The sequence below is a fragment of the Ciconia boyciana genome, chromosome 15, assembly GCF_034638445.1.
Source record: "Ciconia boyciana chromosome 15, ASM3463844v1, whole genome shotgun sequence".
In the NCBI taxonomy this organism is placed as follows: Eukaryota; Metazoa; Chordata; class Aves; order Ciconiiformes; family Ciconiidae; genus Ciconia; species Ciconia boyciana.
This window is the reverse complement of record NC_132948.1, coordinates 4,394,840-4,420,015: the sequence shown is the minus strand read 5'-3', so window position 1 is coordinate 4,420,015 and position 25,176 is coordinate 4,394,840. Positions and strand designations below refer to the sequence as shown.

The 25,176-nt window shown below is 45.0% G+C and overlaps 1 protein-coding gene across 3 annotated transcripts in view; it reads left to right on the top strand.

Moving 5' to 3' along the window:
* Positions 1–25,176, top strand: part of PXN (paxillin) — a 45,911-nt gene that overhangs the window by 6,827 nt on the left and 13,908 nt on the right. For 2 of the 3 annotated variants that reach the window (XM_072880660.1, XM_072880659.1), the window contains exons 2-6: positions 19,094–19,320; positions 19,814–19,929; positions 21,881–22,020; positions 22,394–22,595; positions 23,096–23,231. In XM_072880660.1, coding sequence (XP_072736761.1) covers positions 19,094–19,320; positions 19,814–19,929; positions 21,881–22,020; positions 22,394–22,595; positions 23,096–23,231 — 821 coding nt within the window. Of the gene's footprint in view, positions 1–7,381; positions 7,443–19,093; positions 19,321–19,813; positions 19,930–21,880; positions 22,021–22,393; positions 22,596–23,095; positions 23,232–25,176 lie in introns of those variants that run through there. The other variant, XM_072880658.1, reaches the window with a different exon arrangement.

The window sequence follows — 25,176 nt, the reverse complement described above, 5'->3', positions numbered from 1 at the left end:
GGCTTTGCGGGGTGAGCTACTGAGTACATCTGGCTGGCCGCATGCAGTGGAGTGTAGCTTGATTTCTTGTTTTTTTACTGTTTATTGCATGTGTTTAAACCTCTAACATTTTGCAAATGATGTGAAGAACATCAAAAAAAGTAAATGGCGCTCCAGGGAATAAACTTTCTGAATGACACTTTGTATGGGGAATTGTGCTTTAAATGTCTCAGCTATAAATCAAACTGTATGGGGTCTCCAGGAATAAACCAATCCCATGTTTTTGTCACAAAATTGAGCTGGCAGACAGAATTAATCCTGTGTCTGTCTAGACGCCTGATAGGATCTTGCTTTATTTCCATCCCTGAAGAGCAAGGTGAGTAGAGAATTTCACTTCATGCTATCGGGAAGTTTGTGGTGGTTCAGGGACTGTGATTAGGCTGGGTTTTTGTAAGAGCAGGAGGGGGCAAAAAAAGCCAGGAGTAGAAAAGGTCATGGGCAGGAGGGCTGTAAATGATTTGCCATGGATTAGGGGCTTACTACTTACTCCCTTGTTCTATCCTCTTTCATGGTTCTAAACAAGTTCAAGGCTTCTCTCTGAAAAGGTTTCTTTTGGGTTGGAACCACTAATTTCAGCTGGGTTAGACAAAAGCGCCTAAGGCTAACTGCACGCCAGTTGAGGTTACTGGTGCCCCATGAGTTGGAATAAGATGATGGTGTGGCTGGTCTTCTCTGCTGCTCATCGCGTTTGGCCATTAGTTATGTCTGGTGCTCCCCATTCCTCAGCACTGGCAGCTGCCTTGGGACTAGGGTTTTTTGTTGCTGCTAGCAAATTACCCCTTTTGGGCAGAGGTGGTCCACGAGAGTAAGATGCCTAAGAGTAGTACTTCTGGATTGCAGCTCTCCCTCTGTTCGTTATGGTTTTATGTGGGAGACATTTCTTGGGCTGTGTAGGTCTGGTTAGGCAGCGTGATAAACAGCTGGAACTATTCTGCCTGGCTGCGAGCAGCTCCAGCAGTTAGACAGGATCCCTGCAGAGAGCTGGAGCACTGGGGGAGGGAATGAAATGCCATTTCATCCACGTCATGAAATCTCTTATCAGTGGCCAACTTAGTGTTGTGGGTGGGTGAGTGGTGTTGGCCAGAAGAAGCTGCCTTTTATTTCTTCTGTGAAATGCGAGGAGCTCAGCGCTGTCAGTCAGGCTGAGAGCTGTGGAATGGCTGTGTGGAGTTTGGGATGAATTTCAGTCAGGTTCTTATAACCCTAAGCTTGTAGTTTTCAATCTATCCTGCTGGCGCTTAATCTGAGATTTGCTACTTGGCTGTCCTGAGCACTTCCCTTGGGCAGTGCCTCACAAGCACAGCTGCTCTGGCATGCTGCTCCCGTACTTCTTAATTGCTTAAATCTGGCGCCTCCAGCACCTTCTGCCTTGGGATCGTGCTTAAAAGCCTTGGCCATGCAAGTTAGAGATAAAATCTGTTAGGCTATCACTCATTTTTCTGTAAGAGTTGGTTAAGGGCTTAATTTGTTGGATGCTACTTTACCATCAAATGTGAGGGAGAAAACTACATGAAACAGATCATCATGGTACGGATTACGGTGGTGTGAAATTCAGAGACCTTCTAGGCTGTCTGGATCTGCTAGAGTCCTCTGATTGCATTGCTTAGGTTTGAAAAATGCTCTGCGCGGGATGGAATAGCCAGTGCGATGTGAGGCGTTTGGTGCCACTTTCTCTGGGACGGTATCGCTCTGGCGCGATCCTGTCTTTGCAGAGTTGGGAAGCTGTTTGCTGGGGAGGAGGGTTGAAGAGAAGGGGCTGGGGGTGGTGCAGGGAGGAAGCTTTATGTAATTCTTGGCTGGCTTCTGAGTAATTGTTTTAATGAAATGGAATGCAGTGTATTCAGTGCTTGCTTGGCAGAAACAGCTATTTTTTTATTTTCTGTTTGGGGGGGGAGGAATTGGAGTTAGTCTATTTTCCAGCTGCTTTAAACAGTTAAGCTTGGGGTTGTTGCAGAGATAGGAGTGGAATATTGTTCTCAGCGAGGAGGCAGTTGCACCGCTGTGCGTGTGTGGGAGGTTGTCTTTGTACATTTAATGTGTAAGCGGAAGAGCCTGGTCCCTCTGTTTCTCTGTGGGTTGTGAATGCTGGTGTGGTTCTGAAGTGGATCAGATTAATTTGAAAGTACCCAACAGTAATGGGATGATAATGATGTGAGTAGGTACATGTCCATATAAAATATCTTTGCATCTAGGTACTTGATAGGAAAATGAATCAATTTTCTACTATGCCCTAGTTCAGTGTATAGCAGGGAAGAATACGATGAGTTGAGACAAAAAAGTCAACTTAATTTTCAGCGGAGCAGAAATGTAGGCGCTGGGAGTCTTGACTTCTGCAGATTAGTGCAAAATATTCTCTCCAGTTATCTGAGGAGATTGTTGACTTTTATCATAGGATTGGTGGAGGAAGAATCAGAGATCATGCTGAAAACCCTTTTTTAGAAAGTAATTTGAAGAAGGATTTATTTCATGTACCTATGAAAGGGAAGTTTATTCTCATGCTGCTTCTATTTCAGTATTGCTGGCATTTCCATTTTTGGTCAGTGCTGGAGATTGGTCTCTCTTACTCATCTTTACCTCTCAAAAATCTACTTTCTCTTTGGTCTTTATAGTTTTTTTTTTTTAGTTGCAGTTTTCTGTGGTCATGAGTTCTCTTGTGAGTAAAACAGCCTTCGGTTGATAGAATAGAATTTTTCCGTGCCTAATAAAAAACCATCAACTTTTGTGCAGGACACTTGAGATGAAGAAGCTGTCATGCATTTAATTGCTTTATTAATACTGCTCTTGGTAAAAAGAAATCCTCACTATTTCTCTTGCCAGTGATGAAACAAGCAAGAGGCTTGTGACTAATACTTCTGTCATGATGCCAGATGATAGGTAGAAGGATAGGTCATTTACCTTCTCACAGTAGGAAGAGATAAGAAAACCTTAAACATCCTCCAGCTCTTCTCCATTCACTGGCTACAATATATTCCAGTTCTAAAAATGTTAGTTTTCTGTCTGGCTTTAACAATTTCCTTTCTTTCAGTGGGCCTCTGTCATGACATTGTGAAACTCTTGGGCCACATCCTTCTGCCAGTGCTAAAAAAAAAAATAAAATGCAGAGCTCTAGAGCTGTAGAGCCATCAGCAATCTCCATCAAATTACCACCCACATCTTCTCCCAAAGTAGGCTGGGGGACCCATTCCCACAATAATTTCTGGAACATTGTCCTCCTTTCATTCCCAGAAGCTGCTTTTGAAGTAAAAAGAAGCTGCTTTAATTAGATTTTTAACCATGTGCTTCTTGGCCTCTTGTACTCTGTTGTCTTTCAAAGATGTTGCTTGCCCACTATCTGTAATTACTCGGGTTATCTTTAAGTTTTAGTAGAATGCTCATCAGATTGAAAACTTCTTTTTAAAACTTTCTACCTATTATAGTTATAAGTAGTACTAAGATCCACATGACTGAAAAATGTTAAATATTTTGTTGTCATTTCCCCCTACCCTGCTCTGTGAGTTTACATTGTGCTTTTGGCAGCGCTTTGTGTAAAGTCAATTGCTGATGATGACTTACGCTTTTTGGCTTATAAAGAGTTCGGTGTTGCTTCCAAGTCTGTTCCCGCTCTCTGTTGCAGAGAACCCTTGCAGAAATGAAAACTTCTTAAAAAGAAAAATCCACCATTTTGAGAGTACTTTCTTAGTAATTATATTTTTAACAAGCCAGTTAAACCACATACTACATTTGACAAAAGTTCCTTTTTTAAAACAAAGGGGAAACAGCCTGCCTCAGAGTGGTTGGCAGGTAAAGCCAGCAAGTCTTTTTAATTTGTCTTTATTTATATCTTAATATACTAACCTTTTATTTAGCATCTCCAGTATCTGGGTGAGATTTGCTGGGACTTTATTTCTCCTTATAGGCACAGGCTTTTCAAACTTGAGATACCTTGGTTTTAAAGGGTAGATTTGCATTTGTTGAATGCTCTTTGCATTTATGCTCTTGGGAGATATGCTTGTTACTTACTGAATGGGAAGTTTCTGGAGTTAATGAAAAATATTTTCTTCAAGGACTAAAATCTCTCAAGTTTGCATTCTGATATCCCATTTAAGAGCCTTCAGGGTAGGAACGTCTCAATAAGACTGTACTAAACATGGATATGATTGCAGTGTCCACACGATTGCAGTGTCTCTTTAGTGTCTCCATTCTCTATTGCCGGAATCCTCCTTTTGCTGGTAGCCAGGGAATTCTACATCTCATGGGCAGAATTTGTGCTTCTAATGCTTTTAATGAATTCAGAATTTATACTAATATTTCTGTTCTTCGTTTCATCATCTTTATGTATGTCTCAGATTTTGTAACTGGCACTTTGCCTGGATGGGTCTATATTCAGATCCGTTTATGCTGCTTGGATAGGATTTCCACTGTTTAAAAGATGCTGGTTTTTTCCTCCCTTAAGTTCATGTCTATTCTTGCATAACCATGCAAATCTTACCCTTCCCTTTATTGGTTATAGGGTCCACATGCCTTCCTGTTTCTGTTACTTTTTAAAAGGCAGATAATTAACTTAGAATGTGCAAGCTCTGACAGTGTTTCTGGCTGTGTCCAAAACCATTTTTTACATGTGCGGATGGATAGGATTGTAGTGATCTCTAGCAATCTTATTATTGACTATGGTTATCTGTGGGGCAAAGGTGAGATGCTGAGGTATCTGAGGTGGTGGTCCTGCTGGCAGTTGAGGCAATATAATGGCTTGCTGCTACTGAAAGGGGGATGGTTTTACTTTCACTCACCCTTACCCCTTTTCTGCTCCCTCGTCCGGCTGTTCGGACGTACCCCTTCCTTCTTGCTGCCTGCTGTGCTCATCTCTCTTTTCTAACCCGAAAGAAAGCAGTCAGTTTTTTTGGCTGGGTGTATATTCTGTTGAACTGATTCACAGAGGGGTCTTGTGAGAGCCAGAGCCAACACAAGTAAGTGGCAGCAGCACATGTCTGGAAGAGGGAGTAAAACCTCTCCATTTTTGGCAGTGGTGAACTGTTAATTTGCCTTTCTGCATCTTGTGAAACTGTATCCTTCACTTCACAGTGCTCACTGTCCAGTGGAACTCCTGTGCTCCGTTCCCATGTAAACCCTGATGTAATATGTTTTCCTTCCCTAGATGAGTTAGAATCAGCAGTTACCAAATTATGATCTCCAAGTGGTAAGAACTCTACAGCTGTTGTAAGGTGTCCTCTTAAGTGGTTAAACTTAGGCACTTGTCATTTCCACCTGAGGGCTCTGGAGTGCAAGCAAACGAGGCTTGCTGTCGCCCAAAGATCTGGAAATCACTGCTGTGTGTTCACTGTTCTGATTTGCCACTGCTTATGGCACTAAGCTACTGCTTAGAAGCTGCTCAGAAGGGTTATCCAGTACTGGATTAGCATGTGTTGTAACCTCGATGCTGCTTATGACAATTTTCAGTTCAAGTCAGACCTAACTGCCTACAGTTAGGCAAATCTCAAACCAAATACAGTCCACCCAGCGCTTAAAAAATGCCCTTGTCTGCCCTCATTTCAGTGGGCACGTTGAGCGTTGCTTGGTAGTAGCTGGGTGCCATACACCTCTGCACTTGGCAGTTTTTCTCCAAGTCCTGTAGGCCAGGGCCGAGCAGGGTCTGGCACAGAAATGATGGCAGTGTTTTCCACTCTGGTCTACTGTCCTTGTAGTTGTTACTGTTCTCTGCCTGTCTGTTATCCAGAAAGGCGTGAGAACAAATTGCCCAGTTTGGATCTCTAAGGAGCGTACTTTCGTGCTGAAAGGAAGAAAGCTAGTCTGCTGGAGGAGACAGATTACTTTCCCAGTAGCTCGACATGCTGCTAGGGAAGAAGAATAGGAGGTAGAAGGAGTCTTTCCTTTCATTGCACAAGGAGGGCAAACCAACTTTTGGCAAGATATTAATTATATGGCATCAACCTGACGTACCTGACTTGGAGAGAGCAGCACGGGTTTGGAGTGGCATCTGCTGTAGCAAAATTGTAGGGTATGATAAATTTCCCAGCGCTGTGATGCTCTTACTGGCTGCTGGCACTATTTCCATGAGTGTTTGCCTGGCTGATCAGCCAAGGGACTAGAAATGTCTTGAGCCCTGAGCTTCTGTTTATTCCATTCACCAGAGCTGTGGTTTAAAATCTATAGTGTCTTGTTTCCTGCTGTTTCTATACCCACCCTTGGACTCTTTGCTCTGTTTAATGGAGGTCTCCTTTGTACTAGATTTGTTAGATGTTTGTAAAGTGGCAGCCCGTGCTGTGTTTCGACCTAGCGCTTGTGGAGTAGCTGCATGCTGATGTAGCAGGAAGGGTCTGGTTCCTCAGATAGCTGGCTTGGCTGAGCCCCTCTTCCTGCAGGAATACAAGGGAGTTGGTATTTTGATCAGAGGCCTTGGCCCTGGGAAATTGTCCCTGAGGGGTCAGTTCAGTGGCTGCTTGTTTGGTTTTTATGATTTTTTTGTTGTTGTTGTTGTTTTGGCGGAGGAGAGCGGATCTTGCTGGATTTTTTTGAATGTTGATCCCAGTTTCTAGAAACTTTCTGAGGGAAGCCAGCAGCAAATAAAAATTCTTATGACATGCATGGGGAGGGTTAACTTACTATTTTGTGTGTGTGAGGATAAATAGAGGACTAAAAAGGTTAGTGCATTGGTGACTAACACTTTTATTTTTATTTTTAAATTTATTTTCCATGTAGGATGTTGGCTGCAATCCAGCCCAGGTCAGTACTGAGATGGTATTAACTGCTTAGTCGCTTGTGTAAAGCATTTACACTCACTCCAATCTGTTCCTTCCACCAAACTCAGCCAGGATGCTGTTTCACTCTTGTTCAGTTTGAGGGTTGCTGTGTTTGAACAGAGCTAAAGTCCTTTACTTTTGTCTGAGCCAACGCGCCTCCCTCCCAGAGACAGTTAGGTCAATACTGGCCATTTGCTAATGCCTTTGTCTGGGACTTCCTGGAAATGCCTGAAGATCTATTTGCTGTCAGGCGGAGATCAGAAATAGATCTTGCACAAGAAGAGCCACTCTAGGAGATGACCATCAGAGGCTGCACTTAACCTCCTTGGAGACCAAAGCTGTTTCCAATTTGGCAGTTGACACACAGGGAGAGAGATGGAGACTCTCTAATTTGTGCAGATGATTGTTCCTCGTGATCTTTCATAGGGCTAACTATAACTGCCTGTAGGAACACCAATTCGTTTGCTTCCAAAAGGAGAGGATTCTGACAAAAGACTCAGTAGCAGGTGGAGCTCATAGCAGGCTGCAGATTCAGACTGAGAAATTCCAACTTAAGTATTTTTAGTACAGGCCTGAGAGTCAGACTTGCTTTCTGTTCTGATATAACATGGACTTGCCATGTTATGTTGGGCTGTTCAGGCCTGCATATCAGTTCTCCATTTCTGAAAGGTAGGTTATTTTTTGTGCTATCAAGGGGGTGTGAATGTTAGGGTGAGGATTCTAATTTGTGATCCTCCTTGGAATTCAGATGCAGTGGCTGCAGATGTTACTGCCTATAGTTGCTGCAGGTCACAGCCTGTTATATCAATAGAAAAGGAAATACATGGAGGTTTAAGTTTAGGGTGTGGAGCTGTCAACTATTGTGACTGAAAATGGCTTCCACTTCTGCTATTAGCGCTGTAACTTGTGGGTGGGGGAATCATCTGAGAGGACAGTAGTACTTAAATCATGGTGCTCTGAATCACTGAGGGTCATGAGTTGGAGTACTGAGTAAAGGCTGGTTAAGTCTGTGTGAAGCATTTTACATATCACAGACTTCTCTTGTGCAATTTCCAGCTTCTCCGTTCAGTAAACCAGAACGTGGCTTTGTGCTCTTAAACATTGTACAAGTGATAAGATTAGCTCTGCCTACTGCTTTTGCATGCGCTGTGTCACAGGATGTGCTGGAGCTATGACTTGCAAACCCTTTACAAACTTTTCCTGACCCTCCTGAAGATTGTTCGTAGAGCAGTGGAAGAATTTTTTGACTAAGCTTATCCGTCTTTGGTAATTGTTTCCTGTTGTTCAGGACTCAGTTTGAGAGTATAGTGAATCTAGATAGAAAGGAACCACGCGAGGGATTATTTTCTCTTTTAGCTTCGCACAACTGCGGGTTGTCTGTGAATCACTATACAGAGGCATTCAAAGCTTGTGTAGCTGGGGATCTGGCATTCTCAGAAGCCTTTGGTAGCTGTGAAACTGAAAACATTTATTTGTTTAGTGTAAGTTGGAACATGAATTCAGTTTAAGGCACCAGGTCTTAGCATAGGGTGTTTTTTCCTGGCATGAGCTGTAGGACTATAAACAGAGAGAAGTAAATATAAGATGTCTCTTTTCACTTCAAGTGTGGAGAAAGCCATGCTATAAAAAAGAGGATGCTGTATACGACAGGAAATAACCCTTCCCTCCCCCCCTCCCCAGCACTTTCTGGAAATGAGACGTAAATGGGAGGACACCCCTTTGGGAGGGAGCAGGCTCTGAAACCAGAGATGTCACAGTGCTGCTACTAAGTTCAAGAACTCCTCTTGGAGGCAATACGTGAAGAATACAACAGCCAGATTAAGCTGGATTTGTATGGCCTTGCTTTGCTCTATGCTGTCCTTAGATCTTCAATGCCAGTAAGAGTTTGTTCTTCCTGGTGTTTCTGTTGACAGCTTCCAAATGTGATAGCCACGGCAGTGGAGTGGACAGCTTAGGTTAATTTGAAGAACTTGAAAAGGCTGTACTTGGTTTAGCAGCTTTTCAGCTGAAAACAAAAAAAACCATATTCAAACCATATTTTCTTTGGAAATTGGTCTGGTAACTTTACTGTTTTTTTTCTGGAGCATCAGGTACATCCCTTCTGAAAGGAGATGGTACTTAAATCACAAATCACTTCCAGTGTGAGGATGCTCAGCAAACCTTTAACATTGAGGAATATTTCTCTCTGACCATGTAAGTGGTTATGTGCCGTGCGAGACGACTTCTGTTATCTCAGCCATCTAATGAACTGTTCCGAGGTAGTGGAAGGGGAATGAAAGTTTTTCTAAGGAAATTGGCGGAAGGCGGAACGATTATGCGTTTCTCTTTTGTAGGTGGTGGTTCATTTCTCTCAGTCAGTTTGAGCTGGGGTCTAATTTAGTGTTCAAGAGCTAAGTGGAAAAAATCTGGTCCTACAGGAAAATCTTTTGTGGTTCCTTCACACAGCTTGGACTGTAGGCCAGAGAGCGCTGTGGATTTCTGTTGTTTCATCCAGGAAACTGTGCTGACTCAGATCTTCGAGGCAGTTGCAGTGTCTCTCAGCCTGCATGCTGCGTTGATGATCCTGTGCCCTGTGGGTCTGGTTAAGACTAGGTTACCTTCCTGCCAACTCAGTGATGTGAACAGAGCCAGCACTTGAAGGATTTCCCAGCCTGTTGCATCAAAGATGACAAGAGGTGGATCCGAGATGCTCACTCAGGGAATGGGGCTGTGATTCCCAGGGAGTGCTGGTGTCAAGCTGCAAACTGGTCAGCTGGTTTCCTACAGAGTGCCTCTCTCTGTGCCCTTGAAAGCCTTGCTGCTGGGTTACGCAGGAACTAGCTGGCCTCTCGTGATGCTGGCACTCTAGCACCCTCACCATGCTGACATATACACCATTGCTGAGGTTACAGGGCAGGTCTGAGTTTCAGTGAAATGCTTGTGTTAATTTGAAAGGAAGTGGTGTGGCCAGTTGCCGGAAGGATCTTGCAGTGACCTTTATCGTTTTCCAGCACATGTACAAATAGCCCTCTTGCCCCTCAGAAGGATCTGGTGGAAGGTCTGAGCTCACATGATGGTTTCTGTTGGGTTTTTGTAGCGTACAGAGTTGGGTCATCTTCAAAATTTTATGGTCAGGAGTAGTCTGTGTCAAAAGCTAACTCTTAGGCTCAGTGGCACAAATGAGGTAGCACCAGTAGGTACATAAGGTATGCAGCTCTACTGATTGAGTTGTATCATAATTCTGGGGCTGCAGAGCCAAAACAAAATGTCAGTGTAGGCTCAGGTCGAAGTGGCTGGTAGTGGTGAGGGATGTCTCCAGAATTTAAGAGCACTTCAGTTTGTGCTGTCTGCTGATTGCTCCTTTTTCAGGCTGCATTTTTTCTTGTCTGCATCTGAGATGCAGAGTAATTATGAGAATCAGACAGGAGGATGGGTGATTTCTTTCAACTAATGGCAGGATGGAGCTCGATTTTACAGTTTGTGTCCTGGCCTGAGTTTTGGAGATGAAAGTATGGTATTTCCTATCTAAAGCAGAAGTTTTATTTGCTGACTTTAGACAAGGGCTAAATTCTGCCATTGTTCTCTTTAAAACATTTTCTAAAAGCTGCTTAAGTCATAGAGTGGCTGGAGCTATGCTTCCAAGAAATATAATGAGTTTATCTAAAAAACCAAAACCAACAACCCAGCAAACTTTTACTGGATTAGTAAGTTGAATTAGTTCAGAAAGTGTCTGGTGATCAGCAGGGCAAGTTCCAGGAACAGCGTGGGTTTTGCATGCTGGGGGAAGCAGGGATCGCTGGGCCCTTCCCTTACACTGGCAGCGTGTGGTGGTGTCAGCTGTGCTGAAACTACAGCCAGAGCACTCGAAGGGTTTGCATTTAATCCCCAAATGTGCAGTGAGTAGTTACTGATAAACAGTTACTTAAATTACTTTAAACAGGCTGTATTTGCACGCTCTTTTACAACCCTGTGCTTGGGGCAGTAGTAGTGCATGTTAGCTGTGACCAGTTAGTTGGCCACAAGCTCTGGAATAAAGTCCCCAGCTTGGGTCTTGATGGTTGGGACAGGAAGCCACAGTCATTGCTGCAGCTGATCATGTAGACCACATCTCACAGTGCAGTGTCTTGCCTTTGTTTAGACATTTGCTGGTAGTGGTCAGAGCTGGGTGCATGGGCTGCTGTACTGGGGAAAACTAACTGGTTTGGCTGTCTGTATTCAAGTTACGGCATAGATGGGATTCTCAGTGGCTGCCATCACGTGATTGAAAGCAGTTCTGTCTGTCCTGGGATGAATTCTTGTTTAGTTTGTCTCTGCAGCCTGGTGTAGCTAGGCATAACAACTACTAGATGGTTGCCTTTGCTGTTAAGCTTTTCTGAAGTACCCACACAACTTTGTAAATCAGTGCCACAAATGCATAGTCTAGCTTATTCTAAGGGGCAGTATTGGTTTCAAAGAACAGAGAAGCTTCAAGGATTTCACGGATATAGTCTTCTATCAGAGTTCACCGTACCACGTATTGATACTAGTCTGGACGTTCTTTTTAAGCAGTGACACAAGGCATGACTTGCACCAATACCTGCAAAATGAGAAAGCGCAAGGCTTAGAATAAACATCAGTCACTGGAACACATTAAAGAAATAGCTGAGTGATTTTTTGACCATGTCATCTGAACTTCCTCTAGGCAGGTCTAGACAATGTGAAGTAAAAATACCAGTGGCTGCTCTGTACTGGTACTCCAGCAGTTGTTAGGTCTGGCAAATGACTTATCTTTTGGCCTTGAATTTTTCTGTATCTTAAATAACAATCTGTCCCTGCTTCACAAGAGAGCTGTTACGTGTCCTGTATTCTAACCACCTTCTCAACATATTGGTTAAATTTTGGAAAACTGTTAAATGTCTCCTTCTCAAAATGTTTTAGAAAGTAAGCCAAGCTATTTTACATGCTTTCTATATATGCAAACCTGAGAACTTCAGGATTTTAAGAGCATCTAATTGCACAAAATGAGACTAAGGTCTCATTTTGAATGTAGTCTTTGTATTTTATTGCTTTTGTAGTCTCTGATCTTTTTGCATTTAAAAACATTGATTAGAATATAATGGCTTAAGAACCTGTTATTACATTTCTTGTACTTGGGAGTCAATGCCTGCATTCACCTGTTTGTTCATGGTTTTTCTATTTCTGATAATGCTCTTCCATTTTGCTGAGAAAAGTCAAAACTGCTGTTAAAAAGGGAATTCCTGTCGTCAGTGTGGCTCTTTGGGGCCCCCCACCCCTTCCAGACTCAAACTCGAGGGCAGTGAGAAGCCCTATAGCAAGGCTCCAACAAGTCTTTTTGAAGCAGCTCTTCCAGAGCATTGCAAATGTTTCTTTTGAAAGGCTATTTAATAGGATAAATATACCCAAGCTCCCCATTCCTCTGCAGTTACTCACAACGTAAAACTGTCTTGCCAGGGATTCGGTTACTGCCCTGAGCTGTCTCCCCATATCTGAGCTGGAGTTGCATTTACTCCTGGAGGTGAGAGAGAAGACTTATTTGAACCTAATGAGATTTTTAAAGTTTGCATTCAGGGATTTTGCAAAGAGGCTGCTCAGATGAGTCTGCAAGCTCAGGGTTCGGTTCTGGAGATGGAATTCCCCTCATTCTTTTAGGGGACAGCAAAAATCAAGGATTTGAATTCAGCATCTTACAGGTATTAAAAAAAAAAAAAAAAAGGGCTGGAGAAGGGTGTGCCATTCTGCAAATGAGAGGTCTGCAGTTTGTCTTGCGCAGAGTGAGACACGATTGTCATGTAAAGTCCACGTCCTCGTGTAGACCTGCCCTTACAGCTATCTTGCTTTTTATTTCCATTTGCCAGTCCTCTGGGAATCTTCTGCTGCCTAAGCCAGGAAAACCTGTAGCAGTTCTTGTTATTTGGGGAAACAGGGGTGTGGGGAAGAACAGGGGAGATGCAGATACCTGTTCTCTGCAGCTGCATTAGAGGAAATACTGTAGTTTGTGCTCAGACATCTCATCCTGATTACCCAGTGTGCTGTCTGGGCTGTCAGGGACATGTGGCAGTAGAGATGCTTGGGGGAGATGGGACTCTGTGGCTGGACACTGAAGGCAGTTGCTCTGCGCGGTGGCTGGATGAAGAATCCTGTCTCCAGTGTCGCTCACTTTCCAGATGTCCTATGCAAGAAACAGAGCTACAGGCAACGTGCGGTTTGATGGATGTGCAGATGTGACTTTCAGCTGTTGAAAATGAAAGGCTGATATCTGAGGCATTTGAAGTATCTTGCCTCAGTTATGCTTCCATTTCCTCCCCAGCAGTAGATGAGATGTAGAAGAAAATTTGACCACCATCCTGATCTGCTTACTATATTGATAATGCTCTGATTTGCTGTGTCAGCATGGCTTAATAGCTCATCCTCAGTTGTTGAGAGAGATGAACTGCATATGGAAATCTGAGGTAGTGTTCTCTCTTCTGGCACTAATGCTGTCATCTTTGAGCTGACTGAGCATGCTGTGTCGCTCCAGCCCTCGCACAGGCTGGAGCTATGCTGGACACTCAGTAGGAGAAGACTTCTCCTTAACAGAGGAAAGCAAATTTAGAATTCTCTAAATTGTCTCACTTAAGCAGTCAAGGATTTTTTTTTTTAATGAATAGTGGAAAACTATTTACTGCTTGAGGAGAAATTAGCATTAAAAAGCTGCTTGATGCCAATTGGCAAATGTGAATTTGTCGATGCCTTGTCACATAGGTTTTTCCAGAACTACATAATGATGTGTTCTGCTTCACTGTGCCACCTTAATCCAGGAGCATTTTTGAGATGCACAGAAGGCACAGGAAGAGGGGAGTGAACAAAGAATATGTTTTGATATGCATGGGAAGATACATGTAAATATCTTTTTTTGTTCGTTTTAATAACTTTATCTCTTTAAGGGGCCTGAGTGCGGCTCAGATTTATAGAAAAGGGGGTTCGGTACAGATTTATAGAAAAGTGCATCAGTACAAAGGGGCCCCCATGTTATCCATTCCTGCTCTGTACCTCAGAACTGCGTTGTGATCCCTAGGCTGGCGTTACTGCTCTTTATCAGACAAACCTGGGATGTGGGAAGCTGAAGAATGTGCCCCTGCAGCTGCACACGGGGCTGTTTCTGCTGGAGGATACTGCATTTGCAGGACAGCGAGTGCTGACACGCAGTGATAGCGAAGGAGCCTGTGTCGGAGCCCCTGGAATGTGTGAGCTGTTCCTCGGCCTGATGGAGGTGTGGGCCAGGGAGATAGCGCAGGAATGTGCAGTATATAACTTGGGAGATGATTACTCTTTTCAGCACAGCTTGAACTGGTAAATGGGACTTACCCTAAGGTATTGTTCTGCTCTTTCATCTTGCTGATTTTCTTGGCAAAAGGGATTTTTTCTGAGTGGTTCAATGCATTGGACATCAGCTTGAGAGTTCTTGTCCCAGGCTGTCTAAATGACTAGCAGAGCTTTGTCAAATGCTGGGAAGTACCTTGAAGCGATGCAGTTGGTATTAAGGACCACTCATACATATCTAATGTATATGCAGAGCTGTGTGTTGGGATTTGAAGACCAGAATCCCAGGGACCTCGTAGTTAATAATGATTTTTGGCAAAAGGGAGGGAAGGGAGAGAGGGGCAGACTAATGCACCTGGACCTCTGAATGTCTTGGGATGCTTTGTAGCAGTAAAGGTATCAAATATGACATCATTCTTTAACTGTCCCTCCTTCACAGGAAAATCTGTATAGAAAAACCACTTGAATGCGAACACAAACATCCTCCCAAGTGGGGAGGATGTGGTTTGGGTAGCCCTGTGGCCTGAAGGTGATTTCACTTGAGCGTGTAATTTTTGGGTTGTCCAGTGGAGGGAGGAGGACTCTGTCCTTCTGTGCCTCTGTCTCATGTTTGCATGCAGCTTTACCAGGTGCTTGGCCAAGTTACCTGAGCCGGTGGAGTTACCCAGGCATGCACATGTTGAGATGCACTACGGCGGACAGTGAGTTAGGGTTGTATCAGCTGTGTGACTGCACCAGCATCGTGATGACAAGGAGTGTCTGGGTTGGTGGTGTTTCAGCAAGTCTCCCTCACTCTTCCACACCCCACTGAGCAGCACGCTGTTAATAGAGTGGAAAATACAAATTCTATATGCACAGCCCATGCCTGTGGGTAGGCTGCACCCTACTGAATCTTTGGAAACTGAACTGTGCGATTCCACACCATCCACGTGTTTGTGAGTTGACATTTTGTCTGTGGGTTGTGTTAGTAGCTTCTTGTAGGGGTGAGAGTGGAAGGCGGGGTGATCCTGTGGAGGAGCAATGGCTTGAAGATCTAGTATAACCCTGTCTTACTTTATTGCTACAAAATGGTTAAATCTATCTTCTAGAGATAAATGAATCTCTGATCTTTTAACCTTGGGAGATTCTGCCTCCTAGAGCTGTGTCTGTAGTATTTCAGAGTATTTGGGGCAGCAGTAGAACTGTGGTGAGGTCGGTGTGTGTGGTTGTTTCCAGAGTACTGGGTGGTAGCCCCTGAGATGCCGCTGCGTGTGCTGGTGTGAAGATGCACGTCTCCGTGGGGAGGTGCAGCACATGTGGCGCCGGCAGAAAGTCTCTGTGTGCCTAAAATAGGGACAGGTTCCCAACTCTGCGGGGATGAACAAGTGAGGTGAAGTTACTGCCAAGTTAGCCATTGCTGTCGGGTTTCATCTTTCTGTCCATGTAAGGATGTAGTGGTGCCCTCTGACGGCTGGTGGTTGTGGGAGCTGGTCTGCGTCAGTGCCTTGGGATGATCCAGTCAACTGCTTCCTACGGGCTGGGAGGGACTAACTGGTTGATTTACACCTCCTGCAGCACTGTCCCTCAGGAGTCGCCTTGGGAAGGAACACTTCATTACCCCATAAATCGATCGAACCTTTAATATTTCTATTTAAGTATTTAATATTCTATTTAAGGAGCGGTCACTGTAGTGAACTCAATCCTGTAACGTGAGGTGCAGCGCTGCACAGGGCACAGCATCTTTGTTACAGTTCATCAGGTTACAGCTGTCTGGTCCCTTTTGTGCAAGAAAGATAGAGAGCGATGCATCTTTTTTTCCATTAATAAATCTCCCTTCTTTTCCCCCGTCTCTTATCTCACCTTGTCTTCTGGTAGCGTTAAAAAGTTGCATGAATCCTAAATGAATGCACAGTGCTTTGGGACCTCTTGGGATGAGGTGCTGCATTGAAAACAAAATGTTAATCCCTTTGGTTGGGTTTTGAATGATTGCCTCCAGTCGGTCTCTGAACTCCAAAACTCCTTAGGCTGACCTCCAAGGGAGCGATTTGCAGCCTGTGGGTTGCAGAGTTGCTTCCCTCTCGAAGGGTGAAGCCCTGCAAGGTGGGGTGGACTGAGCGGGCACTGTGCCACCACTGCTCTCGCCCTGCCCTCCTCGGGGCAGTTCTGCTGCTGTTGTTGGACCCTTTGAACGGGCACGACTTCCCAGTCCAGCCAAACTTCAGGGAACTGTGGTTGCTGATGGGATTGGATCGGAGAACAGTTTGTGTAGCTGGAAGCGGCAACGGGGATGGACGTGAATGGGGAAGACCTTCCCTCTGTGGTGGCTGTGAGCTTGGAGGGAGCGACTGGGGCGTGAGGAAGGGTGGACCCTGGGTTTGCAGAACATGGGGGCGAGCAAGCGCAAGGAAGAGGTCCTTTGCCACCTGTAAACCGGTGTGTGAGCGCCTGTCCTGCTCCTGGCTTGCTCCTTTTCCTGTCCCGCCGGGCGGGGTGGTGCCTTCGTGCAGCTGCTTGGGTATCAGTTGCAAAGCTGAAGTGCAGTTTGAGTAACGGAGTGATTCCTTTCCAGCCTTTTCTCCTCCCTGCGCTTCCTGTTCCTCAGCTCTGCCTTGTTTGCTCAAGTCAGGAAGGGGGAGGGTATGCGGGAAGTTAATCATTAAACTGTAATGTCTTCTCCTTAACTCCTTCACAACCTGGGGACAGAGTGCTCCTGGTATTTCCAGACCCCTCTTCTTCTGCAGACTTGGAAAAGCCAACCAGTAAATCTAGCCAAACTCGGTTCTGTGCCGTTAGTAAAAAGCAGCGGATTTCTGTGTGATGGTTCGTTCAGCAGAGTGCTGAGCCGAGGAGGAGGATTTTGTGGCGAGATGGTTACATCTGCCTGTCCTGCAGTGAGGGCTGGGGGTGGAGGGTGGAGAAATGCTTCGGGTCCCCTCTGCGGGGCCAGAGGAGGCCAGCACCCTCATGGGATTTTCACTTCCTGGTGGAGTTTGATTTGCCTTTGTCATTGGTGGGGAGAAGCAAAAACCACACCTTCTCGGACAGCACTTCTCTTGGAGGTTGTGTGCATGAAACCTCCAGTCATAGGACCTGCCTGGGTGAAGGAGTTGCAGCTCTTCAGCAGTTCCCTTGAGGTATGTGCCGTTCACTCTGGAATCCACCAGCTGTTCTTTTGCTTAAAAAGAAGATTACGTTCCTTTTTCCCCATCTGCAGAAAGCTTGTATCCCTTTGGAGAATCTGCTTCTGGGGTATTTTGGCCCCTCTAGGAAGATGCCTGTGGCATCTTTTTGACTAAATGAAAGGTGTATAGAGTTAATTTAACGCAGTATTTAATTTGCTAATGGCTGTATTCTGTTCTCTGAGGGCAGGACCGCTTTTTTGTTTTTCTTTTGTGATGCCTTGGCTTGTGGAAGAGAGGGAATATAAAAGCAGCACCTTCCTCATCTTGTAATGCAATAATACTGTCCTCCATTTGACCCTTTAATATATTTTCTTGAAGGGCTGCTAAGTGCATTGGCTGGTGTGGTCTGCTCTGCTCAGGAAGTGGCTTTGAGCTGGCAGGTGCCTGTCCTCTTAGAGCCGGTAGGCAGCCATTAGGGCGAGCAGCGGCTGGGCTGCTGTTCTGGTGCCACCTGGTAACTTCAGCTCCTTGTGACGCTGGCGGAGGACACTGCAGGATGGCTTCGCTCAGGCTGAGCCCTCCCGGCCCAAACCTGAGTATCAAGTACCTGCTGTGTGCAGGAGGAGAAAGACAAATCCTGCTAACTGAGACTGCCTGAAGACAGTTGGGTCCTGCGCGGAGGGGAGGGAGATCCCAGGGGGTTTCTGATAGCCTCCTCTCCTAATTCTGCCGAAGTTGCATTACTCTTGTCTGGCTGAATTCCACATCTTCAAATTGACCTGCCAGGTATGTCCTGATGCTCTGATAATGGAGAGCGCTGATGTCCCTAGCGAACCAGCTCCTCTCTAATAGCCTTAAAGAGGTGTGCACTAGAGCGTGCTTCCCCGGTGGAAAGCTGGGCACCTGGCCAGCGATGCTTTCTTTAGAAAGTGAGTACAGTGCAGACCTGCAGTCACTTGCTGGAGTTTCCCCCACCGGGGACTGCAGCGGGCTCCGCAGGGTGGGTTCACAGGACAGAAAGGCCCAACAAGTTGGTATTTGCCTGTGAGTCAGTGCAGAGGAGTGCAGGGTTGGGAATGGGCAGAGGATAGTTTGCAGAAAGAAATCCAGAAAGGTGGGAATGCCTTTTCATGCCCCATCTCTGAGGGAGAGCATTTTTCCTGCTTTAAGATTTCTGAGAGGTGCTAACTGTGTGACGTGGGTTCCTCTGCCTGGCATGAGTGCCGGTGTTTCTAGCTGGTGGAAGTTTTTCTTCTCTTCAGGAATTTGTGAGCAGTCTCCACCCAGCAAGTTGAGAATTGTTTCCAGGAGAAGAAATGGCATTTACCTGGCAGCCTCTGGAAACTAGTTAACTGTTTGTGTGATGTACTGAGAGGGATTTTTGTTAGGAAAACTGAAACACATACTCCTACTGCACCGATGGACTAATTTGAAAGTTTCATGCTTCTTCCACTACCTTTAGACTCTGGAGAAAACCCCTCCCGAGATCTTGTTTCCTGCAGAAAGCAGTGCCTGCGGCCACAGTAAATGACTCTGTGATGATGTGGGGCCTGTAATTAGTCTGTGTCAATATCCAGTTGTGAGTCAATCTCTGGGCAGGTTTCTCCTAGGCTGCTTTTCTGTGGGGTGCAGTGAGACTACGGGTCCCTGTTGTTGGGTGGTTTTCCAGTTAGGACAAAAATCTTGAGACTGACACAGTTTTTCTGGCTGCTTTCTTACCTTTTGGCATTTTCTTTGTACTAGAAATTTTACTAGATTAACCCATTCAGTCCTGGGCTGCAGTAATGTTTTTCACGGCATTTAGTAGATCACCCTAGATGAAAAGTCTTTCCAAAGACCTTCTGATATGGATATCGTGAATGAGATGAAAGAGAAAAAGCTGTAGTCCAGGATTTTACCATTTTGGGTGTGGTTTTTTTTTTTAATTTTGCTTTCCTGCAGACGCCTTACTGGCAGACCTGGAATCCACCACCTCGCATATCTCCAAACGACCAGTGTTTCTAACAGAGGAGACACCTTACTCCTATCCAACTGGAAACCACACGTACCAAGAGATTGCTGTGCCACCTCCAGTGCCCCCGCCACCTTCCAGTGAGGCCCTGAATGGCACTGTGATTGACCCCTTAGACCAGTGGCAACCCAACGTATCCAGATACGTCCACCAGCAAGTAAGTGAATGTGTGTGGATGGGGAGGGTGCATGCTTGTTTTGTTGGTGCAGTATCTCTCAAGGAAGTAGATGAGGGGAGAGAACAGCAGGGAGTGAGGATGGGTTTGGCTATGAACAGAGTGGGGAAATGGGGGGAGGTGTGGGTTTTTAATAGAACTAACTGGTTGGAGCAAATGGCAGAAAAGAATTTGAAACGCATCGTCATTGTTCCGACAAAATGGTAGTGTGATGAGATTAGTGTTAGTCATCTGTCTTGTAGCCTGTGGAAAGCAGACCGGGTTTCCAGCACAGATTTGCGACTCATAGGCAAATCTGAAGCAAGTGGAGAACGGTTGTTCCTGGTGTAGCTCATCTGATACAGGCTGGTTGGCTATGTAGCAGATTTTTTTTTTTTCTGCTGGGCTTTGTCCTATCCATGTGTGGGGTTGCAATGCAGTAGTGTACATACTTGTTTTGTATTCTCTGTTTCCAATGCAAATCTCATTCCCACAGCCTCAGTCCCAGTCTCCTATATACAGCTGTAGTGCCAAAAGCTCCAGTGCCTCTGTTCCTAGAGACGGGCTCAGCTCTCCTTCTCCCCGTGCCAGTGAAGAGGAACACGTCTACAGGTATCTTGTCCCTGTTAAGAGATAAACCTGACTCACAACTCTAGCCTGCTGTGGCTCAAGCTGCCTCCTATAAGTGGAAACAAACACTGCTCCCTGTGTACGTTATGTTGCCTTGTGTTGGTTTTGATGACCTCTTTTGTAAGAGGCCCCTGTAACTTTCATACTCACTTCAAACATTGACTTGACCCTTTGGTTTGCTCAGCTGCAGAAGAGGTTAAGGATCCATCAGATAGAACAGGATCTGGATTGTGTTGTGAAGAATACAATCCAGAGACAAGTGACAAATCCATACCCCTGTTAAGCAGCCCAAAAGTTCTTCAGGAGGTGGGTGGCCTTTGGGTCAGTTATCCTGGGGAACTCGGTTACCTGTGGCCTAGCAGGGTGTGCATTGGCTTGAATTTTCAAGTAAATTGGAACTTAAAACTTTCATCTCAGTAGGTGATAGATAACTAGCTTATACTCGCAAAGGCAGCTGCTCTTACACTGAGAGGTTGGAGGAGTAGGCTGTACAGTGGGACAGACCGTTCTGCTGACATGGGGATGAGTGAGGAAGAGGCTGTCAGAACTTCATCTCTGGCCCTGTACAGTGCACTCTGTCCTGGGTGCCTTCTTAGAGTGTGGAGGCTGGTGTTTCTCTGGTGTCGTGTTCTAACCATGCCTAGCTCTTTCTGCTGAGCAGGAAGTTGCTTTCAACCAGAACTAATTCTCGGTAGAGGCAGGCCTATCCAGAGATGGCCCAATGGAGGCAGTAATTGCAATTTTTTCAGATGGCTGCATGCAATTAGTACAAAATGGAGGTAATTACAGCCATAAGCCCTCCTGTATAAGGGTCTGGCATGACTTGGTTCTGGTGTGAATTGTAGCTTGTGTGCTTGGGTCAGGAAGAAGTATGCCCTCCTCAGATTGCATATGTAGACTTTTTTTTTTTTTCAACCTGAAGAGAAAGATAATAACTGCCCTTATGGAATTTCATAATTGTCACTGGTGTTATAGGTGTCAGAGTCCTAAAGCCTGTTACATATTAACTTTCTGAGCATAATACGGTAGTGTGCGCAAGACAAAAGTTCCCATTTTGGATTTGGAAAGAATCTTTTTGATAAAATAACCTCTAGAGCATTAGAAGTTATTTCTCCATTTGTAAAACTAGGAGAAAATAATTTCCCTGCCATTGATGATGGGAAGAGTGTTATTACAGTGTAATTACTATAAAAATCACTGCATTGGTGCAAAGTTTTGCTTTGAAACAGTTCGCAGTTGTGTGTGGTAAATGGGATCACCCATATAGGATAAGGAATACTTACAGCCAGTGTTTTATACACACTTGTGCACAGGTAAACTTCTTTCAAGGCTTGTGTATTTTAACACAGTTAGAAAATAGTTTCAAATTACTTTCTTATAAACTGATTAGAGTTTCCCAAAATAAAGGTTTGAGGACTTGAAAAGAGACCTTGAGTGCTGCAGGAGGCTACCACATAACCTGCTGCTTTTGACTTTTTGTTGATAGCTTGAGGTTTGTACTTTGCCTCTTTCTCCAGTCTGTGCTGGCCCGTCATTCCCTTGCTTCAGGGGGGAGGTTTTTGCTGCTTGGTGTGGTGTCAGCAGAAACAAATCATTTTCCTGTATGCTAGCTAATGGTGCTGAGGCTGTTCTCTGTGTCTTGGATCTGCAGATGGTTAACTCTTTGCTACAGGGCTGTACAGCACACAGTCCTAAAACCTGAGGCCCTGTCCATCAATGCTATTTCTTTGTAACTGACAACTGAAGATGTGGCTAAGCAGTTCCTATGTTGTAGTCTTTTCACAAAGCACACATCTTCTTTCCTCCAGAGCTAAAAGCGTTGGCTTGAAAAGAATACAGTACATGTGTAAACTTTGTGAACCTAATGTAAGTTTCCCTCCATCCTTCTGCTGTATCTTGATGTAGAAGTTTCACACTTCCCTTTTATCTTTAGTTTCCCAAACAAGCAGAAGTCTGCAGAACCATCTCCTACAATGACCAGCTCCTCTCTGGGCAGCAACCTCTCAGAACTGGACAGACTTCTTCTGGAACTGAATGCTGTTCAACATAACCCCGCCAGTGGCTTCCCAGCAGGTAAGGAATAGCAAGACATTTGGTATGAGTGGATAGTTTGATTCTCAAAATAGTAGCCTACTTTTTCTTTCCAGTATCCTTATTGAGGGAGACCCCTCCAGCCCCTGATCAAAGATTCATTTAGTATGGATGGGATCTCTTGAGGTCTGTGGTGCAGCACCCTGCTCAAAGCAGGGCCAACTTCAAAAATGGCTCTAACTAAAGTTTCAAAGTTAGATTAGGTTTTTCAGGCCCTTGTGCTTTAAGTTCTGAATATCCTCAAAGATGGATACTCCACAAGATTTCTGGGCAATTTGTTGCTCTTGCCTGTGATTAGCATGTATGTATGGACCTAGGGATCTAAATGAGTGTTTTTTTCCTCCCCTTTCTTAAGATGAAGCCAGCAGAAGCCCATCACTGCCCAGCGTGACTGGACCTCACTATGTCGTCCCAGAGAGCAGCAGCTCTGTGGCAGGGAAGGCTGCACCTCCTACAAAAGAGAAGCCAAAGCGAAATGGTGCACGTGGGATTGAAGATGTGCGTCCCAGTGTGGAGAGCCTGCTGGATGAGCTGGAGAGTTCTGTGCCAAGTCCAGTGTGAGTAGTGTTTTGGTGGTTGCTGACTTGGGTGGGACAGGCTTTTGTGGGAATAGTGACTGTAGTGTAGGGGCAGATGCTGCAGGAGAGTGACAGGCAGAAGATGGGCTTTGTCTAAAGAGTCAGAAATCAGGTAGGCATGTGAAGATGCTGGTGTTCTTTTGTCTACTCCTGGATGAAAAAATACGTAAGTCATGTTACAAGAGGTGGATTGTTCAAACTCTGATTTAAAGCTCATCACAAACACCCACTGTCTGACAAAATGAATGTTTGGTCATCGTCCATTCCTTAATGGATGGTTGCATGTGTGTGTACACTCATGTTAGACTTGGCAGAGAGACAGTGTCTGCGTGTGTTGTGGAAGCTGGGTCTGGGGGAGGGCTGGTGAAACTTGCCATGCTGTGCTTGTTAGGAGGGGCAGTGGAACTTTCAGTCTAGGAGTGCTTTCCTAGGCTTAAATGCACTCTTCCCCCCCCCCCCTTTTTTTTTTTTTTGGTCAGCCCTGCAATCACTGTGAGCCAAGGTGAGGTGAGCAGCCCCCAGCGGGTCACCGCCAGTCAGCAGCAGACCCGTATATCTGCTTCTTCAGCTACACGAGAACTGGATGAGCTGATGGCGTCTCTCTCCGACTTTAAGGTGCCCTATTGTGACAACTTAATACTTCATCTTGTCCCTTCCCACTCCCAGACTCTCTTGCCTGTTAGCCACATCTGCTGACCTTGATTGGTCTCCAGAATGCCCTCTTTACCTCTCAAACTTGCTCTGAAAAACTTCCTGTGGTGGTATTTGTGCTTTCTGAGTGCTACTGTAGGTGTTCTCGACTGCTATATATTCTCATCACTGGCAGGGTAAGGCAGTTCTGGGGTCTGTTTTTCCTTTGGTTCTGCAGTTTGTCTGTTTGCCAAAGATAATGAGCTTAGTTACTGCTCAGTACAGGGTGAATTATTTTGCTGTGCTGCAACTTAACAAGAAGTAGGGGAGCATGGGACACCAATCTGCTTACTGACAGAGACCAGGCTCTTCTCTTCTGTGGGATGACTCTCCTCTTTGGAGTGTATTTTTACCCTGATGTGCTTTCCCTGAGGAGGATCTTCTAGGCGTGTGGTATGAGCACTGAAGCCTTCACGTGAGACAGCTGGAGACTTCAAAGGTTTCCATCTTAAAACAGTGTCTCATATTCACCTCAAAATGGGATTAAAGTCTGAGCTTCTTGTGGGGGCAGGAGGATGGCAAATACTATTCAGAATCTTGTTTGGAAATCAAACTATTGTATTGGAAAAGAACTGCTAGTTCAGTCATAAGTAGTACATAAAAATTCCCATAATAGGATAAGCTCAGGAGTAACTTGCCCATGGTCATCTTGATACGTGAAGCACTTGGCATATGTACTTAGATAATTTGTTCTTTATTCATATAGGTACGTTACCATTCTTGCACTAGATGATTAACTGTGGAGCTTATTTTCATGAGACTTAATTTACCTGTAATCATAGCAAAATGAAAAATATTTTCTTTCTACTTTCAGCTGCTTTGCTTATAGCCTTACTGAACTATTCACTTGAATTTATTCTGAGAGAGGTGGAGAAAGCAAATATTTAATATGTTTTCTTTGTTGTAATTGTTGGGTTTGCCTTTCTTACATACACATGCAAGTCTGCTTTCTAATCCTAAGGAAGTCCCTAACTCTCTGGTTTTTCCTCATGTGGAAGATTCTGCTGATGCTTGGTGTTTCTTGTCTGTGCTGAACTCCATCTCCTCCTACCATGACTTTAGGTGGGGCAGCCAGTGCTGAGGAATGTTTTGTGAGGACAGATAGACAGGACATTCAATGCCGGCTTTGCTGGTTGTTGTTCTCTGTGCCACCATTCATGTGAGCGCTTTTGACGTGTGCTGTGGGTTTCGTGGAGGTCATTACAATACCTGGAGTTTTGACCAAGTGCGTGAGTTCAGAGCTCAGCAGCAAGCATGCATGCTCTGCGGGACTTTGCTTGCCTTGCACTTGCTGGAGTTGAATTCAGTCTGCCATTTCTGGCATATGTACTTCATTTTGTGAGAATCTAGGAGTTACTCACTGTTTTCTCTAGACTTACTGTAGTGTGTATTTAGTCAATTGCAAATATTGACACCTTAGTGTTGCCTTTTTTTCTCCATATTAGGTCCTAGGGTAGAGTGCAGGATATCCACAAGTGTCTGTTCAGTCTAGTTGAAAAACTGCACTGTTGTGAAGCTGGAGAGAGTTCCCACCAGTGCTGCTGGCATACCCTGCCTTGCTCCTTCCTCATGCTGTGGGAGCTTGAGTGCTACGGCCTCATGCCCCTGCTGCTTTTATCAGGGCTCAGAAAACAAGCTCAGGGTGCGGTTGCTGTCACCAGCATTTGCTCCTAGGTGAGCTTTTGGCAACTGAGAATGACCTTGCCCAGCACAGGTTTTCCTTGCAAGATACAAAGAGGGGACATTTTTAAGTGTGGACATTTTTAAGTGTGGGAGTTCAAATGCTTTGCAGTCTTGAGAAAAGGCCTTAGAATCTTTGTGCAACTCCAGTAAAACCTGCGTGACAGAGACTAGCTGCTTCCTGTAATAC